General features: G+C 40.3%; 1 protein-coding gene across 1 annotated transcript; it reads left to right on the top strand.

The window, feature by feature from the left end:
- Positions 1-13,075: 13,075 nt before the first annotated feature.
- LOC139667561 (homeobox protein DBX1-B-like) lies at positions 13,076-18,968 on the top strand. Its single transcript, XM_071547048.1, has 4 exons — positions 13,076-13,445; positions 14,693-14,785; positions 17,476-17,681; positions 18,669-18,968. The coding sequence occupies exons 1-4, from the start codon at positions 13,076-13,078 to the stop codon at positions 18,966-18,968; spliced, it is 969 nt and encodes a 322-aa protein (XP_071403149.1).
- Positions 18,969-19,653: the final 685 nt, after the last annotated feature.

Below are 19,653 nucleotides of genomic sequence, written 5' to 3'. Positions count from 1 at the left end.
AGAGAGAACCAGCAGGAAACTGACTAGTCACTTTATCCCTGCTCTCTCTCTCTTGCCCTCTCTCTCTCTCTCTCTCTCTCTCTGCTTGGGCAGACGGAGGGAGAAAGTTGAAGTTAAAATCAAAGGTTGAACCAGGGATTAGTCCTGGGTGGAGGGGGAGGGAGGGATGGAGGGATAGGTGGAGGGAGGTTCAGGTTTAAAGAGAGCCGCAGAGGCCGAGAGGATGGTTTTCAATGCTGACCAGATTAGACTGTCTGTCTGCTTGCCGGTCTGTCTGCCTATGCGCTAAGGAAGTAACAAATTACAATTACTCTATGGAATAGTTTTTGTGCTGACTTTTTGGAGTATTTCGAGTCAGTAATTTCGCTTTTACTTAAGTGTGTTTTGACCTAAGTATAGAGTCTTGGCAATTGTATCACAAATCTACTAACCATGCTAGATGTGGGGAATTGGCTGAACACAAATAATGTCTAAATATATGATAACTATGCTAGAAGAAGAGAGATATCTGAGACAGATTGTTGTGGTGTCAGTGTCTGTCGATTCAGTAACAGTCTAAGTAAAAGTGAATTGTCTAAGGTAGATTTGTATCCAAATGTAGGTTACTGTGACACAGTAAACTGTCTTGTCTTTTTGCTGCGTTCACATCATATGGGAGGAAGCGAAGCAATGGGAAGACTTCACATTGCTCCGACTTGGAAGCGTTACCGTGTTGTCAAGATGCCGATCGTCCCATCAAGTCATCGCTCTTTCTCTTTACTGTTACTTTACGATCAAACGATACTACTGCATTCTTCTGAATGCCTTGGAGGAGCAACAGAAAATTAATTCATTTGTAATTTTAAGTTTAAACTGATATTGTAAATTTTATTGTAGCCCAATAAGTGTTTTTTATTGTCAGGTTGGAGATATCGGATATTTCCCACTCAGAATTACCACACAGAGCCTGACCTGAAAGTTTTTACCATTCAGAAGCTATAAGTTATTATGATAACTCCCATATGTGGCATTAGCCCTATAGTCTCTACTCCAAAACACTTGTAGTTGTAGCTTGAGAAGAGTCAGTTCAGTTAACCTAAATAAACTGTTAGCTAGCTAATAGCCAGCAGGCTCATTTAGAAAAACAGCCAATGTAATGTAGGCTAAATGTTACCATTCGACTTCTAGCCACTTCTAACACTATCTTTGTTACATACGTAAGCTAGTGTGCAAATCATATTAACAACAGGAGGATGATTTTGACCAATCAGATGGTTAGCTAGCTAACATGCTGGCATCATTTAAACACAAAAAATAAATCAGATGTATCAGTGTTGAAATGATCAGTTCCGAGTCAAAAGCAGCACAGAAAGTAACCAATTCTGTTATTCAATTCTGCTGAGATGGCCGGGTCATACGTTTTAGAAACACAATCAGCAATTCACAGTTATTGTTGCCCAAGAGCTGTGCGGGCCTCCAACATGGACGCCAAAGGATGTGTTACGTCACCTGAAAGCCCTCTATTGAACTTCACTATATTTCTAAATCACATCCAAGTATACATTTTGTCAGCTCTCTATCAGCACCACATCAGAAACTGGAAAATTTACATGAAATGAGTGAAGGAAACAAGGCAAGGAAGAGTCAGTGATGTCTGTACAGAAACCACCACTAACACTTCTCTAAACTCTAAATTGTTGTGTGGATTCGTGGTTATACACTTTAATTTGTTACATTTTTTTTTTTTATTAAAATAACTATGAACTATGAACTCTATTCTTACATTGAATGGGAATCCTGTGAAAAATGTTTTTTTAAGTTAGCATCTTTAACTGAATTAGCAACTATTTGCTTTTATTCAAGTAGACTTTAACACCAGTAATTTTACTTTCTACTTGAGTAAGATATTTTACTACTACTACGATTTCTCCACCCCTGCTATCCACTGGCCTCTCGCTCTCTCTCTCTCTCTCTCTCCCTCTCTCTCTCTCTCTCTGTTTCTGTCTGCCTGAGGGATTGGGGTTTAGGGGTTTACCAGCCAGACGCTCCTGACTATGATCTACAACCGACAGAGATTTGACTTATTTTGTTACTCGTTTGATGCTAAGCGGAGAGGTTTTTAGGGTTACACTTTTTTTTTTTAAGAGTCTTTGATATGACTCTGTCAGGGATTTGAACCCCCAACCTCTCCCCAACCTAATCCCCCTCCTGCCCTCAATGAAAGTCTATGGACATTGATCCATTAGTCTGTCTGCAAGACAAACTATTTCTGTTAGGTATTACAATTTATCATTCATTTTCATACTGCATATTTTGTACTTTTTGTATACTTTTTTAATTGTACATATTTTTATTCATTTTCTTTATCTCATTATGTTCTACAGCTGTTGTGACAAGCCCCTCCATATGTAAGTTAATCAATTTCATACTCTTCATTCACATATTTCTACTTAGTACATTCTAGTGTTGTAATTGTCAGTTGTGTTATGTTTAATACACTTAAGTTGCTTTATTCTTATTATGTGTTATTTTTCTTCCCTGTATCCTATTACTATTTGCTGCTGCAATGACACAATTTTTAAAGTTTCATCTTATCTTAAGTATTCGATTCTTTCCTGATCCCCATTCTAAATTAACGAACTACCAAAATGGAAGTGCTCCATGCATCTGTCAGCTGATGCACTTGGCATTAAAGGCTGTTTGAATTTGCACTGCTAAATTAATGAATGTAAAAAAGATTTTGTTGAGTGAATATCATATTTATAACACACACATAACCACATAATTTTTCTGCTAGTAAAAAACAGTCAAACATGGGTGGTTGGCAAGCAGTTACAAGTTACAGAGGGACAATCTTGCTGATCAAAGCATAAATCATATTATGTACATCAGTTTTAGCAGCAGAATTAACAGGATATTTTATTTCTGTTATGTGGTATAAGCAAGATAACAGATTCTAAGGTGTGCAGTTATCAAAAAATAATGTGCATCATGTAACTGGTAGAGAAATAGCAGGGATATCATGCAACAAAGGCCATGAATCTGTTGGGTTTCCCACACTGCTATGCTTTGAGATTTTCTCAAATGTAAAGAAAAACATTAGCAAAAAAAAGAAAAGTGACATTTGCTTCATTCATTCTGTAATCCACTCCAGTCTGCAAAAAATGTCCATCTTAGTGGTCACGTAATAGCACCGATACAACAAAACGTATGTGAGATTTAAATATATCACTCTATATTGACATGCCATCACTCAAATGAAGTGTTTGAATCTGCAGATAAACAATGATGTGCATGAGTATACTGCAACAGAATCTCTCTCTCTCTCTCTTTCTCTCTCTCTCTCTGTTGATCCGTGTGAGAACGCTTGTCCCTGAGCATATGCATATATAAGCCTACTATACACTTTCAATTACAACACTGTTCCTGTTCTCTCTCTCACACACACACACACACACACACATACACACACAGGGGACACTGAAAAGGCAGAGTCCCTTTTTCCCTGTTATGCAAATAACATCAGTCCTTAAAACGGTTTGAGTGAGAATTAAACGTGAATTAAATGAGGCTTGGCTCTTTTCTCTCCATTCTATCTGAATGAGGCAAAGCCCCGTCACCATGGGAGATCCCCACGCCGTTGCCATGCCTGTTATGGGATTGACAAGACGAGAAGTGACATAAATACCGTGGCCGGCGCTCAATCCAATTATGTGGCGTGGCCCGCCTCAATACCTGCTAGCCAAGCAGCGCTGCGCTGGCGTCCTTGTATTCAGCCGGCCCCAGAAATAAGACTGGCCGTATTCAGATCCGGGCCTAGCCCTGGCCTCGGTCTCTACGCCTCAGCTACCTCTCTGTCTCTGCCCTCAACCCCACGCTCAACCCGTCAGCCTGGCTTAATACCGGCCTTTGGACAAGGTGCTTTCCTAGGCCCTCTGAAACTAAAACAAAGCCCCCTCTGAACCACCTAAAGGGCCCAAGCTAGAGCTGAATGTAGCTACTGATACAACAATAATGTACACAGTCAGCAGTGACACAGCACTAAGAACGGAAGAGTCTCTCTGACTGAGGTTTACAGAGCGGAGGATCCTCTGCTGTCAGCTGTCTGGGCTGCTGAGGGGATAACACACACATTCATACAGACTCCCGGTCTATCTAATCCAGGGGGTCTCAAGTATTTTTTTATGTCATGGACCCCCTATTAGACCCACATGAGACCCCCATTTATTTAGATTGTGTCCCAGGGACCCATATGGGAAGATTTTAGTTGTTGATTTAGTAGTGAACTGGACTGTCTACACTGGACGAGGAGAGATAACAGTGGTGAGAGTGAAACCGAGGATTACAGTATTTAGTTTTTATACATTTTCTAAATGGGATATTTTCTTGTGAATTAAATTATAGTTATTGCTCATTTTCCTCTGGACCCCCTGGAACCCCTTCAAGAAGTCCTGGGACCCACTGGTCTAAGGAAATACTCAAGACTTTCTTCAGCAAGAGAAGAACGACGTCAGCACCTCTCTCTCTCTTTCCCTCTCTCTTTTTAAACCCATGCAGTACATTTGTGAGTGAAAGAGTTCGTCTGTGAGCTGCTTCAGTGTTATTGAATTGAGGTTTTTCTGTGTTATGTAGATAGAACTGGGTTTCCCAAGCTCATCTCAGCTTGATCTGTGAGAACACATGATCTTTTTCAGCACCATCCTGTGCAGTGCAACCATAGTTTTCTACTCTTGGCCCCTGAGCAGCTCAATGGAAGCCATATTAGGGGGTAAATGCCTTGCTCAGGGGCACCTCAACAGTATTTGTTGTTGGGGGAGAATACATACAATTAATTTACCTAATCAAGACTGATGATGAAGATGGGTTTACCCTCCTTACGATCGTACGTATCTGCCGCGATGCTGTACTCTCAAAAAACTGCGTCATTTTCAACATATCCATAAGTGAGTTCTGTGACAACATACATCTTGTGTCATGGATGTGTAAACAGCAACATGTGTTAAGAAATACTGGAGATATTAGCCAATGGGAGCCAACCACTGGAGGAACCAGTGCCACATGCTTCATCATTCTTGGCCAAATCACCATAAATCAGTTTAAATGAACAATACTTTTTGAAGCTAAATTTGGATGGTTTAGCCCAAACTTTTGACAAGTTGTGGCTGAGAACTCTTGAAATACATTGTGGTTGACTCATTTAGCATAGTGGTGCCTACATTTGATTATGTTTGTGCAGTGGGTTACCGGCGGTCCAAACCACACACTGGTTTTCTGTGGTTCTGGGGCGACTCTCAGTCCAAAGAACCTCCTGAATACCTCAAGAAAAACAGGAATCTGCTAAGAATGGCTGAACTGTGAGAGCGAAGGAAGCAACAGGTTGGTGTGAGCGCTGGGTCACTTTCTCTTTCCCCGTTCCCCTGACAGACCACAATATAAACTCGACTTGACAACCAGATCGGTTCCCCCTCCTTTTTTTCCCCGGCGGTGCTTGGCTTGTGTTTGGGCCCCGGAGCCCATTTTAACCACAGGCATTTACAAGCTCTCCTCTAAACAACCTGCCAGGTGCTTTAAGCCTCCCGCTGAAGGCCCGCAGAACGTTATGAGACTCCAATGAGATTAGAGCAGAATGGCCGGTGAATGGAAGAATGGAAGCGCTTATAATGGGAAAGATTGTTAGCACAGCGATGTGTTGCTCTGAGCTCCCATGACCAATCTACAACTAATGAGCATTCAATGAGCGTGCTCTATGTCACAAGTGTCCTGAGGCTATGATGGGGACACGGAGGCCAGAGATTTCTCATATTTGTCAGCAACACGGGCTAATCGCTTCGGTCAAGTTTTACTTTTATTGTATGAATTCAGTAGGCCGAGGACGTTCTCACACAACCTCTCGCACGGCTTGATGAAAATTCATGGGCTTCCTCATGGGGAACTGAGCACTTTATAGTGAGAGGTTTGCAATTTATTTATGCCAGTTTTACATCTTGGGACTCTTACTCTGTGCTTTGCCGGGTTTGTTCCCTGAAAATATTTGCAACAAAATGCCCTTCCTGGAAATAAAATTTGAATTTAAATACACTTTCAAGACCATGCAAACTCATAGTACTGGACACACTGTTCGAATGCTGCAAAAACACCACAGCAGTGAGCATTTAGTACCAAAGATGGAGACAAAATAAACACTTGAACTTGGAGATTACCTCCTTAACTTAAGCAGTTCGTTAAAAGCAAAAAAAAGGACAAGAAAAAGAAGGAGAGGAAGAGAAAAGCTGAAGAACAAGAAGGTAAACCAGACTAGAAGGTAATCTATACTGTAGATGTCTAATGTCCAACCATTCTAACTGCCTATAACAGTGTCTGCCATGCAACAGGTGGCTGCCTTAAATTCAAGAAGCAGGGTGGTGGGCATGTTGACCATCAAGTACCAATGAGGAGGAAATGCTGGTCCTCCTCTCCTCTCCTCTCCTCTCCTCTAATCTGTTTTCATCCCATCTTCTCCTCTCATCTCATGTGACCTCATCTCCTCTCATCTCCTCTCATCTTCTCTCCTCTTCTCATCTTATTTCTCCACTAACTGTGTAACATTTTATACTACAAAAATACCAGACCTAATAAGTCATATTTTTCCTCATCTTATTTCAAGACATTTGAGGTCAATTTATATTACTGCACTGGCTGATAAGAAATTCCACTTGTGTAACAACAAGTCAATTTACCTTTAATATCTTGAAACCAACAAAATCTTGTTCCAAAGCAGTAAGATAATTCAAATTAATTTTACCTTACTTCCCCATGGAGATCATTAAAATTTCATTTAATCTGATCTAATGTAACCTTGATAAGTGTGAATGCAAGATAATAAACCAGTGTAATCATGTCTAATGAATCATGTTATTTTGGGATTGGGGGCATTCTTCAAAGTTTGTTTTACATCTCTAATATCCATAAACATTAGGATATAAAGTTTTGTATTATAGTTGAGCTGGGTTAAGATAGTTGCAGAAAGCTAATTTTCCTTCTCCAAAAAAGATGCAGGCTGATCAACCAAACCACCCATTGCTTCAGAAATTACTTGAATGATACTCATGGTTTGATTATGTGTCTGAAATGTAATAAAAATAAGAAAAGTAAGTCTTACTGTAAACTAGTATTCAAAAGTATTCAAAATGGATGTTTCATTTAAAACTGTAAATCCTACTCAAATTCACTGTATGCACTTTCTGATCGTATGTATTTTTGTACGTTTTTGCTTTTTAAGTGGAAAAAAAAAGTACACTGAGGGAACAGGTGCAAGGGGGCGACACACACACGCACTCTCTCTCTCTCTCTCTCTCTCTCCCTTAGGAGCTTTATCCCAGGGCTTGTGTCTCTCTCTCTCCCTCGACAGAGCGAGGTGATGTTTAATGGAAAGTTAATATGGTTTTAATGCTTGTCGCCGCACTTCGACACCCAGGGCCCCGCTAATCCACTCTGTTCCACACTGTCTGAAAACAGATGCTCTGGCCGAGAGACACTGACAGACAGAGAGGGAGAGGAACGGAAAGAGAGAGAGAGAGAAACGGAGAAAGAGAGAAAAGAAATTGTTAATCATGTAGAATAGTATTTTGTGTTTTAAAGTAGATTTAAAGTTGCAATAAATACGTTTTTTACTGTCTTATAACAACACACAAAAAGACCATCATATACTTCTCCAAGTGCTGAGATTTCTGCCTTTCAAAACTCACTTTCTAGCCGGTACTGTCCATCCACTGGAGTTTCAAGACACTACCCTTAATTGATTGAATATTGAAATAGATTAGCCTTGTTTTGGACCTGTTTTTTTCCCTGTTTTTTTACATTTTAATCCTGTATTTGCTAACAATTAGAAAGAAGGGCAAGGTGCCTGTTCCCTATGGAAGACCCCTTCCTAGTAACAGCTTTAAAATAAATGATGTTTAAATCACTATACGCACAGCTTCCTCTAAACGTAATTTCAAAATAAAATAAAAAGTCAGTTTCCTCCAGGTGATTTCACACCCAGTGACACTATCTCTTCAACCAAAACAAGTTGTGCAACACTACTTACTAGTTTGAGGTTATGTATGTAATTTATACAGTAAATCAGCTTGTTTTTTGGGGGTGAAGTTCCCCTTTAAATGGTGTTAAATTTACCACAGATATTGCTTGTTTCCCTATTTTACATGTTTTATCACCTCAGCAGGTGAGGATGAGTAAGGTTTATGCTGGCTGGGTAAAGACTTAAAGAGGCTAATATCTAGTTTAATTCACCAGTGATATGGTTTCATTTAAATCTATGTTTTGCAGTTTACATGTATGTATTGGTTGGGGAGGGTCCATGTTCGTTAAGAGCTTTACAATGAGTGTTAACTAGTGTTTAACTCACCGTAGATGTGGCCTCTGTTTTGGTCCCTATTAACATGTCTTATCAATTCAGGGAGTTAGGTGGGGAGGGTTCATGTTGTAAGACTTCTAGGGGCTAATAGCTTTAAAATGAGTCTTAACTGGTGTTTAATTCACCGACAGCTGTTGTGTTGGTTAAGAATCGAGCAGCAGGCCGGTCTGTCTGTCGGACCAGGAGGAGAAATTAGTTCTGCTGATGCCCATATTCCCTCACAGAGAACCATCTGCTCCACTTCAATACAATAGAGGGATTTTCTGAAGGAATAAAATGCTTTGAACGTAACAATTTCTCTCTCTCGCTCTTTGAGAGGGGTTTTGGTTAAGGTGTCGCATTTCCCGGCAGGGCTGCCGCTCAGCAAGTCTGCGGCAGATTTAATGATCGGTTCCTTTTGTTTGGGGAAGGGATCATTTCTCCATAGTGTGTTCCTGATGAGTAGTTTAAGATCATGTTGAGGCTACAGTGTGATGCGTGTAGATGCAGAGATAGATTTGGGCCAGTAAAAAATAAAAGCAGTTGTTCAGTTATCAAGTGAAATTTATCCAAAATGACCACAGTTTTATTCAATATAGAGCCAGGTTACAGGCCTTGAGGTTCATCTTTGCTGTTTTTTATATATAGCCTACTAACTCACTGATTATGGCCATTCCATATTATGGTCCAAAAACATAAATACTATGCCTATACTTGTTATGCTATGTTTTACTCATTACTCTAGTTCAATAAGAGGTAGGTTTCTTACTTATGACACATTATAGGTCCCATAATTTCAGTGTTCGATATGTACTTTTTACATGTATGGATTGACAGGTGCTGGAGTGTGGTCACTGAAAAATATAGGCTCAATAAAAATCAGTAAGCTTGATGTTTTTTTTTATTTTAATGTGCTATGATAGTAATGTTTCATAACTTATAGGCTAGAAGGTTAACCTGTTGAGCTGAGCTCCTCTGATAAGGGCTAACCTCTAGCCTAGTGCTTGTAGAAGTGGGCTTGTTACTGAAAAGTCACAGGTTCAAACACTGCTGAGATGCTCTTGAGCAAGTAAACTGTTCCAGTGGAGCAGCTCAGTGTTCAACAGCAGAAGATTGTGGTTGGACTGGGCAGCTCCCAATATGTGTAGCCTAATATATGAATGTGAAGCAAGACATTGCTGGAAAAGAGCATGGTGCTGACTTTACCTGGATAAATAAAGGTAGGCCTAAATAAAAGGTAACCCAGGCTATTCAGTGGGTTTATCTGTTTAGCTTATTAAAAAAATGTTCTCATGTGCCTCTCTCTTCTGTTACTTAGCACTGTTCAGTGTTCATTATTCACTAAATTTAATTTAACTGATGTCAGAGAGAGAAAGACTGTGTGACAGGGTGAAAAGGAGAGAGAGAGAGAGAGAGAGAGAGAGAGAGAGAGAGAGAGAGAGAGAGAGAGAGAGAGAGCGCACGTGGTCAAACGCCATTAGTCACAGGTCTTATCGCGCGCCCTTAGGGATTCACCTCTCGCGCCCGTGCGTTCCCAAACCAAATCTTCTTCAAAAACCTCTTTTGTTCCTGCTTTTCTCCTCTATCTTCCTTTAGTCTGTCTATTAGAATTCACCATTGTCTCTTGCGGTCAGAAAGCCACACCGAGAGCCTGTTTTATTTAAACTGACACAATCTCGTGAAACACCGCGCGTAGAAACAGCAAGGGGTAACCTAGCCCGAATAGGTGCCGGTAAGGCCAAACTCCATTCCAAAAAACAGCAGTTTAATACTGCTTTGCTTATCGGCAAAGGTGCATATCTCGTAGAATGTGACTTTAGATATTTTGAATCATTAGGTTCTTCTGGTAAATTCGGCACATAGACAATCAACCAAGCAACACTTTGTTTCAATAAAAGCTTAACTTTTAGAATTGCTCCGCTCACTACCGCCAACCGCGGTGTATTATGGTGGCTATAACAGGTGCACCAAATGTAAAAGTTGAGATTGAAATGATATCCAGTGTATGCCGAATTGAAGAGTGGACCCTTAGGATTCGTAAAAGGCCATAAGGTAGGCTATATTCTACCAGGAGTGGGCGTTCGCCCATTAGCAAGGCAGCATAGACTGACAGAATTTTGAATGGAATTCCTGATTGTTTCAGGATGGAGGAGAGAGGCAAGGGGTGACTCTTGACTGTCACTTTCTGTGTTCCTGAACTTACACTCATTCTAGTCAATAGGGGACACCGTGATCAAAGGCGATGATAACAAAGCTGACTTTAAGTCTCTCTCTTAAATCGTTTTAAGTGGAAAGGCCACCTTATGTCTCCCTAACTTATAGGCTGTGTAGCCTGAATGAGAAATAATTGGTGACACTTTAACAAGAAGATGGAATTCCCGGCTAACAAGGTTGGTTAGAATTGAATAATTAATGTGGAAAAACAGACACTGTTACTTTTATCCCTCAACTTGTTTTGAAGAGAAATTAGGCTGAGCGACAATTAAATACCAATAGGCCTAGGCTATAGGTTCGATTCAAATAGTTTGATGAAGTGAATTAAAAAAAAGCAATTAATGAACAGCCTAAATAAAAATAAACTATAGCCTATGCTGTCTGGCCTATTTCCCGCTTCACTTCAATTAGGCCTGCACATGAGGGAAAAATTACTGTAGCTTTTTGCCTGTATAGGCTTCCAGGGCCAGGAATTAGTCAGACACAAATGATAACACGTTTTTTCCATTTCAAATGTTTGTGTTACAACTCTGACAATGATATGGAAATCTGACAAAAGATCATTATACTATTCACAAATATCAAACGTAGGCCTATAGCTTACCTTTTCTGTTTGCTTCTCATCTGAGAGCTTTGCCTATAAATGCCTACAGCCTCCATTTTATTGACAAGTCAATATTCAATACAGCCTTTTATACAAGACAATATGAGCCTTCTATATGCAGGAATACACCTTCATTAAATTCCTTCCAGTGGCCTAAATCCCGACATTAAATTCATCACCACATCCAACAAGTCAAATACTTTCATTATGGACCCGCAGCCCCAAAGCTCCTTTCAACACGGACTGAATGCTGTGATTCTCCGACAGAAAGAAAGGAACGGATGAAAGCGCGGACAGCGGGCGCGCGGCCGACGGTCGCTTCATGCTTAACGGGATCAGAAGCGCGGGGCCAAGGTCAGAGCTTAACGAGGAGGGAGGGGGGGCATTTGAACAGGTCCGAATATGAACATTATTATGGTTATTATTATTATTACTATTGTTATTATGATAACATCGCCTATACATCAAGTTCCAGTGTACGTAGGCCTGTATATTAATGAAATGGAAACAATACAGCAAAATGATGGTGTGCAAAACAGCAGTATACTGCGATAAAGAAAAATGCAAGAAAAATATAGCCTTGGCCTATAGGTTATGGATCTGAAATAAGTGCAAAAATATTTTTTAGAAAACCTATGCTAGCAGTAACAAATTATAGGAGAAAACCAACATTAGCCTATACAACAAGCCTACGAATCAATATTATTATTATTGTTATTATTAGGCTATTATTATTATTATTATTAGGCTATTATTATGAGACAATTCGGGATCAAACATGTAAATTCTAATATAGGCTATGCCCATAATGATATAGGCTACTTGTTAGGGTTGTTGGGTTTGTTTAGTCCTTATTGAAATTTTGGGGCCAAACAGTGTTTCTGAGAAATTCAAAGTGGATTTTAACAACGAAACTGAACTTTTGTTTGTGTCTTTTCCATATCTATCTGTTTGATATAGGCCTAGGCTATAGGCCTACTCCAGAGGAAGGTAGCCTATTGTAGGCTATCAGAAGCTGTTTTTGACCAGCGGAATGTGGTCAAGATGCAAGTAGATGCAGGTGAATGGCAGCGACCTCTTGAGGTTATTTGGGCTAGGGGTTGATTTGCAATGCTTTCATATAATTATTATTATTTATTTATTTATTTATTTTTTACATTTTTGGGGTCTTCAGCGGCAAACTCACAATGTTGCTGTACAATCTGCTTTCGTTATGAGGTAAATATCTCACACCAGTAAATTTTCTAATCGAAAACCCAAATTCGTTGTAGATCCGGTCTAAGAAACTATTTATGCACCTTGGGAAATTACACTCATCCCAAAGCTTTTTTTAAAAAAAAATGTATTTGTTTATTTTGTTGTTGTTTTTTACTCTCGTTTCATTGTGTAGCCTATATGCATGTCATTTTCAGCAATAAAAAAGGATGAGATGTTCATTCTGGATAGCCTACACTGTTTCACAAAAAAAACAACCAATCACTCAAACAAACAAATACATTTTTTTTTTTTTTTTTTTTTTTTTTTCAAAAAGTGTTAACTTCTTCTTGACTTTAGTCCAATCAGAAATGAACCAATGAACCATCGGCCAATCCGCTGGCCCTGAACTTTCTGTTCAAACAGCCTCTTGCGGAGAGCTGGGTTGAAGGTTGAACTTGTGTGTGCGTGTGTGTGCGTGTGTGTGCGTGTGTGTGTGTGTGTGTGTGTCTGAAGGAGAGACTCCCATGTATAAAACCTCCCCAAGAGGACAGAGAGACACAGAACAGGGAGTGAGAGTGTGAGAGAGTGTGTGTGTGATGAGAAAAAAATCAAAAACGTGTATTTTTCATTTCCAGAGAAAAAAAAATCCTCCCATAGAAAAGTAGAAAAGAGACAAGAGTAGGATCTTTACTTCTCCGGTCGGATCAACCATGATGTTTCCCTGCAGCGCCCTGCCGCCTCCTCTCTACCCGGGGCTCCTGCGTCCCCCGGCGGCTCTCTCCTCGCCCTTGCCCCGGTCAATCCCCTCCGGCTTCCTAGTCGAGGACCTCCTCAGAATAAGCCAGCCTGTCAGCTACATACACCGGACTTTCTCCTCCAGAACCCCCGGGGACATCCTCCCGCTCAGCGCGGGAGCCGGCGCCTCTCCCCGGGCCACAGGCTCCGGTTCGGACCGGTTGGTCCTGCAGAGCTCTGTCCCGCCGAGCCGCTCCAGCCCCGGCCCGCTGCACACAGCCTGCCCGGACTCCGGCTGCCTCAAGTTCGGCGTCAGCGCCATACTGGCACCGTCCACACGCAGCGGTGAGTGTCCTGAAAAAAAGTGGTGAATTATTATCATGATGATGATGATGATGATGATGCTTGTTATTGTTATTGTTTGTAATTAACACTACTAGCCTAATAATAATAATAACCGATAATACAAAACTTAGGCTATACAATAGTTAAAATAAAAAGTACAACAAACAAAACAAAACTGTAGCCTAAAAGCACAAAATCGAAATTCGTTATTCATGGTTCTATTATTTTTAATTGATGATGATGATGATGATGATGATTATTATTACTACCATTATTATTATTATGATTATTATGAAATAAGCTGCTAGACCTACAGCTACTACTTAATAATAAAGTAATAAGTAGCCTATAGAAAATAATTGAAATAAAAAGTTAAAAAAAAAGTTAAAAGTAAAAGAAATACAATTAAAAACATGTATTTATTTATTTTCCATTATATTATATGAATAATAATAATAGGCTATATAATAAATATTTATGATTCTTATTCTTATTAGTAGTAGTAGTAGTAGTAGGCCTAGTTGTATATTGTACTGGTTGTTGTGTATAATATTTGTGCATAATTTATGTATTTTAAATGTTGTTTATGGTGCCAACTACTTGCTAATATAACTCTTATAACTCTAGTATAACTCTTGTGGTATAGTTAGTAGTTAGTAGCCTATAGAGCAAGGAACTAATAGGCTACTGCCAGTATTAGGGGTTCGATTTCTAATGGGGCCACCCATCCTGAAAATGTAGACTACATATTAATGGCACTGCAAAGCACTTTGAATTAGTTGTCCACAACTTGGCATATAGGCCCATATCTGGATATCATTAAACACCAATTAAAGATTCAAATAAAGATGTACTATATATTTAAGTGGTATGGTAACTGGTCAGACTTACTTGCATCAGCCTTAAAATTATATATTTCTCTGTTTTTGAGAGGCACTTAAAATGAAGCTTATGCTGAAAAGTTTGTTTATGTTTATGATCAATGCTTCCTCTCCGGGCACAGTTAATATTATATCTTGCTATAAAAAGATGTAATAATTTATTTATATGTTCATTTTCAAGTTTTATTGCTGGATCCTATCCTGGTGTAATAGTATTATTATATAACCTTAATTAATATTATGATAATACTATTAGGCCTACATTTTATGCAATATGGTCTGTTTGTGTTATAATGAAATAGGTTATTTTATTCATGTTATTTCTTATTATATCTGATGTTATTTCAGCCTCCTGCTCTCCTCCAGTCCAGAGTTTGCAGACTAAATCCTTCCCACTGCCTTTCTTTGATGGAAACCTCCATCCTTTCATCAGAGCTTCCTATTTCACAGGTAGGTGCAGTTCCATGTATTTGCATTTACTTTTTAGGCACTGTATTTCCAGGTAGGACAACAACGTCACTTTCAATTATTTTTTAGCTCATTTAGTTGTATATTAGATAGCCTCCATTCCTACCTTCAGTCTTTCTGCAGTTTGTCTATGTTCATTCACAGTTACTTGGTCATTGTATTTATATTCAGGCATCACTTTTTGGTTGGACGCTGATGATGTAGACATTTAGGGCCTGCCTTAATTACACTTTGGCATTCACATCCACATAGATTTACAATACAACTTACAAACAGTATAAATCAGCATCCTTCTGTCACCAAAAGTAGCTTGGCAGAGGGAGGTTTGAGGTGAGCTGTAGCCTACTTCCACTGAAGGCCTACATGGATCTAAATATGATGATAACCATGGGTATGATTTATATTTGAATGCAGAGCTCCAAATGCAGGAGCCTATAGCCTATTGGGGAAAACATGACAGGCATTTAATTTATGATATCTCCCCCTCTCTCCTCACCCTGCCTTAAAGAGCTGCTAAAACTATTTCATTAGTCTGACTTTCAATGGAGAGTTTTAGTGTCCCATGATGGTCTAAATGCTGCTTCAGAGGCTTTTCACCCTGACAAGAAGTTTCTAAAATACTGGACTAAACACTGAATAGCCTCGGCCTACGTTGGCATGAAAATAGTCAAGTTTTAAGACGTTTTGAGAACTTTTAAGCATACCGAATAGGCCCTATAGGCACAAAATAGCAGCTAACGGCAGCTTCCATCCAAAAATGGCGGTAAACTATCATCCTTAAAAATCCCACATTTTCTTATTTAAAAACATATGTTACCAGGTGATAGCGAACACGAGGTCTCGGCAGGCCGTTTAGAGGCCGTGTTGTCGGCCTTTTAGCCTGGGAACACCCGGGACAGCCTGGAGCAGCTCGGAATCAGTTTCGCCAATTTGAAGGCCTATTTAGCCGACCCACTGACTGCTGACATTAGCACCGGTCGTCCTAATCTACAAATTAGCCCAGTTTGTCACGCTCTAAATATATTAGCGCCGTTTGTCATGCTCTAAATGCGAGGCGGGTATCTTCCCAGCTCGAGACCCCGGTGCCTCTTCACGCGCCGTCGTTTTCCCACCGAGCCCCTCCGCCCAGCGACAAAGCTTCCAGCACCGTGACCAATAGGAGCCAAAACCACACACACACACAAGCACGCACGTGCACCCGCGCGCGCACGCACCTACACGAAGTTTGGCTCGGCCTTGCTACTCACAGGTCTTTACCAGTCATGCACTAATTCTGCATTCGACTCTATTAGACTCCATTCAGTTGTTTGAACCTGAGTTTGAAAGATATGAGTCTTTGATGCTGATATTTTTTTGAATCAGTATCTTTGAATTTGACCATTTTAGTGCAAAAAAAGTTTTCTTGGCAGGGTGAAAAAGCATCTGAAACGATATTAAGACCATATGGAACACTAAAACTCTCCATTGAAACCCAGGATAATAATAATATCATAATCATAATCCTATTCATTCATACTTGGGTGTAATCTAGTAGAAGTGTCATGTCATTTGTATCAATTCAGGTTAAGGTCTTCCCATAGACAACCAATGTAATATTGATCAATTCTACAATAAATATGTAAGCATATCCATCATACCAGAGGTGGATGAGACTGTCTGATTAAAAATGGCCTAGTTTGAATATTCTCATGACTTCAGTGTGTGTTCCCCTTCCTGCCAGAAAGTTTAGTTGCTACAAAATTGCACAATCATATCATTTAATAACATTTTCAGGCATCGGTTTTTGTTGAAGTGAAATCTAAACCCTAGTCATGACCTTTGATCTTTAAAGCGCACCACAAGTAGTCACTGGATTTGTAGCGCAGTAACCTTTATATGGTTTATTTTTTGTATATTTACGAAAGAAACACCCGCAATGAGACTTTGCAATTGCATTAGCTAAAGTTGGCTAGTTTTCAACGCCAAAAACATCCAAGCAGCCTTCACCTCTGTGCCTCCCCCAAAGCTTCTCACCATGTGTGGAGGTTTCAAAGTGGAGAAGTCTCCACAGACTCTAACAGGACTATAATATAGTTGCCTGTCTTTAATAGGCCTATAATATACTGGCCTGTCTGCGGCCTTTTCCACTCACTTCATTACAACACAATTAGCTTTTTCTATGCAGTTGCAACCTATACAATTCCCCTTCATGCTTCATTAGAGGCAGTGTGAGCGAAGCTTTGGAGAGCCAGGCTCATTACCATAGGCTCTGTTTCCACTGGGAGACAAATGGGCCTTTTTTTTTTTTTTTCCTACATCAGGCTTCACCCAGAACAAGCAGCTATTCTGTGCAGGCCTCAGGGTGCCTTCGCGGCGATGACGTAAACAAGCAGGAGTCGTGTTCCATGACGGAGATTTCTGCCAAATTTAATGTATTGATGATGAAGAAATGTGTTTGGGGCTGCGAGCAAACGTTCTCCCAAAGAAACAGATTAGGGTTCTTTCGGTTTGCGTATACCAGTGTAAACAGGCTGACACTCTTCACAAACTCTATAGATTTTATTTTCCAGTGTAAAAGCAGCCTGAGATGTCCGTGGTCCTAGCATGTGTCTATTTAAGGGTCTGTGACATGGAAATGTTTGAGAACCCCTGATCTACTGGCTATTAAAGTAAACATGCGTTGCTGTGTTGTGTCCCTCCAGCCTCCTCCTCCTCCGTGGTTCCCGTCCCGGGGACGTTTTCGTGGCCCCTGGCCCCCAGAGGGAAGCCCAGGAGGGGCATGCTGCGGCGGGCCGTGTTCTCCGACCTGCAGCGCAAGGCCCTGGAGAGGACCTTCCAGAAGCAGAAATACATCAGCAAGCCAGACAGGAAGAAGCTGGCCAGCAAGCTGGGACTCAAGGACTCCCAGGTAGACACCGAGAAATAATACCCATCACCATCCCTTCATGTAATCACCAAATACAAGACATGTCTTGGTCAACATATCAACAGCTTATATTATGTAACATGAGAACATATTGGCACTCATAGTAGGACAACAGGAGTTCAAATACAGTAGCTTGTAACTATACAAATGAGTCTTCATATAGACAGTAGACTATTGACATTCAGCATTCCATCACAATGCAGGCTCAATAACCACTATTGGCCATTTCCAAAACAATATATATAAACATATATATACATTTTGGAAAAATCATTACCTGAAGTTCCGCATTCAATATACCCTATAATATAGAGGATCTAACCTGTAAAAGTCTTGGTATTTTAAGTTAACTACAGTAGTACAGTAGTAAAGTAACACATTTTTGCGCAAATTTTCTTCCAAATGGTGGATGTTTGATTTTGGAACAAAGCTTCTTTTGCTGTTGTAAGATACAGTATATTATAGTTTTATCAACTCATGTTGAGTTGGACAAACATTGCTGAACATTGCTCTATTGGCTGGCCATTTGTAAACAGATTCAGCTCATTTCCTTTACCTAGAATAATGCTGCATAATGAGGGAAATGTAATCGTTTGGCTACAAAACACTTGGATCATGCTGCAGGAGTTTAGAGAAATCTGATGGATATTTTATGCAATAGCCATCTGCTATTGGCTGGTCTTTGTACCAGGTGATGTCACCACCTGTATAAGGGTGACATTACCTGGCACCAAAGACCAGCCAATAGCAGATGGCCAGTTCAGTACCCTACTTTTCACCAGTAGGTGTCAGGCTTCACCACAGATTTGGATTTGGGGTTTAGTTACTCCTTAACTCTAAAAAACCGGACCCCATTCATTTCAACTGTTTAGAAAGCTGAGATGGAACTGTGGCAGGAAACTCTCTTTGTATTTGGTGGTCGTATACGAACTTCAACTGATCCTCTACTCTCCTCCCCTACCTGTGAAGGTGAAGATCTGGTTCCAGAACCGGAGGATGAAGTGGAGGAACTCCAAGGAGAGGGAGCTCCTGTCGACGGGCGGCTGCCGCCAGCAGACCCTGCCCACCAAGACCAACCCTCACCCCGACCTCACCGACGTCGGGGGCCCCTACTGCCACGCGCTGGACGGGACGCCGCACGACGCTCAGGCCCTGCTGGATGGCGAGGAGTCGCACCTTCACCGGCGTCACGATCCGTCCTCTCCCTCGGAGTCTAGCAAACAGTCGGAGCTCTCGGAGTCGGACGGCGAAGAAATCACAGTTTCGTAAAGTCGTAGATGAGAGGATTTATAGATTATTATGCGTGTGCCAGTGTGAGCATGAGTGAGATTTGTGTGCGCTTTAATGTCGACATCCCACAGAAACCTCTGTATCTTCAGTTTGGCTTGTTACACTGAAGCTGACAGTGTTTTAAATGTCCAAAATGTTACATGACCCCGCATGGGACCAATTCAAACTGTAAATAATGCATTTTAAAATGACAAAGATACATGGGTTTTGATAGCAAAATCAACCAGTTTTTGCTGAATTCCTGAAAATTCCTGAATGGTCCAGTATGGCTGAGATACTGTTGGTCATGAAGGATGAAAAGACTACAAATGAACCTTCAGTTTTTGCCGCTGGTATTTGTCAAATGAACTTTTGAATGGTGACAAGTGCTCCAGTACTTTGCTGTATTTTCTCAGCCTTTTCCCCTCAGTGCCATATCTTTTTGTACAGTGTTGTTTAAATGACATTTTTTTATACCAAGGATATTATACTGAACCGACTACAAGTAGATTGAATATTTTTAATGTAGATTGAAATGTCTAAACTCTTAAATACACTTATTTTGTGCTTTCCATACATATTTGTATTCCTGAGTATATTTTCTCAAATAAAACTTGAAAATGTCTCATTATGTATTGATCTCTAATGTCCCATTGATACAAAACTAACAACAGTGACGCTTTGG

Source organism: Centroberyx affinis, unplaced genomic scaffold (genome assembly GCF_046629955.1).
Source record: "Centroberyx affinis isolate AG114_WGS23_722 - 3 ecotype Tasmania unplaced genomic scaffold, CSIRO-AGI_Caff_v1 ptg005625l_1, whole genome shotgun sequence".
Taxonomy (NCBI): domain Eukaryota; kingdom Metazoa; phylum Chordata; class Actinopteri; order Beryciformes; family Berycidae; genus Centroberyx; species Centroberyx affinis.
The sequence above is the reverse complement of the archived record's forward strand: the minus strand, read 5'-3'. Positions and strand labels throughout refer to the sequence as shown.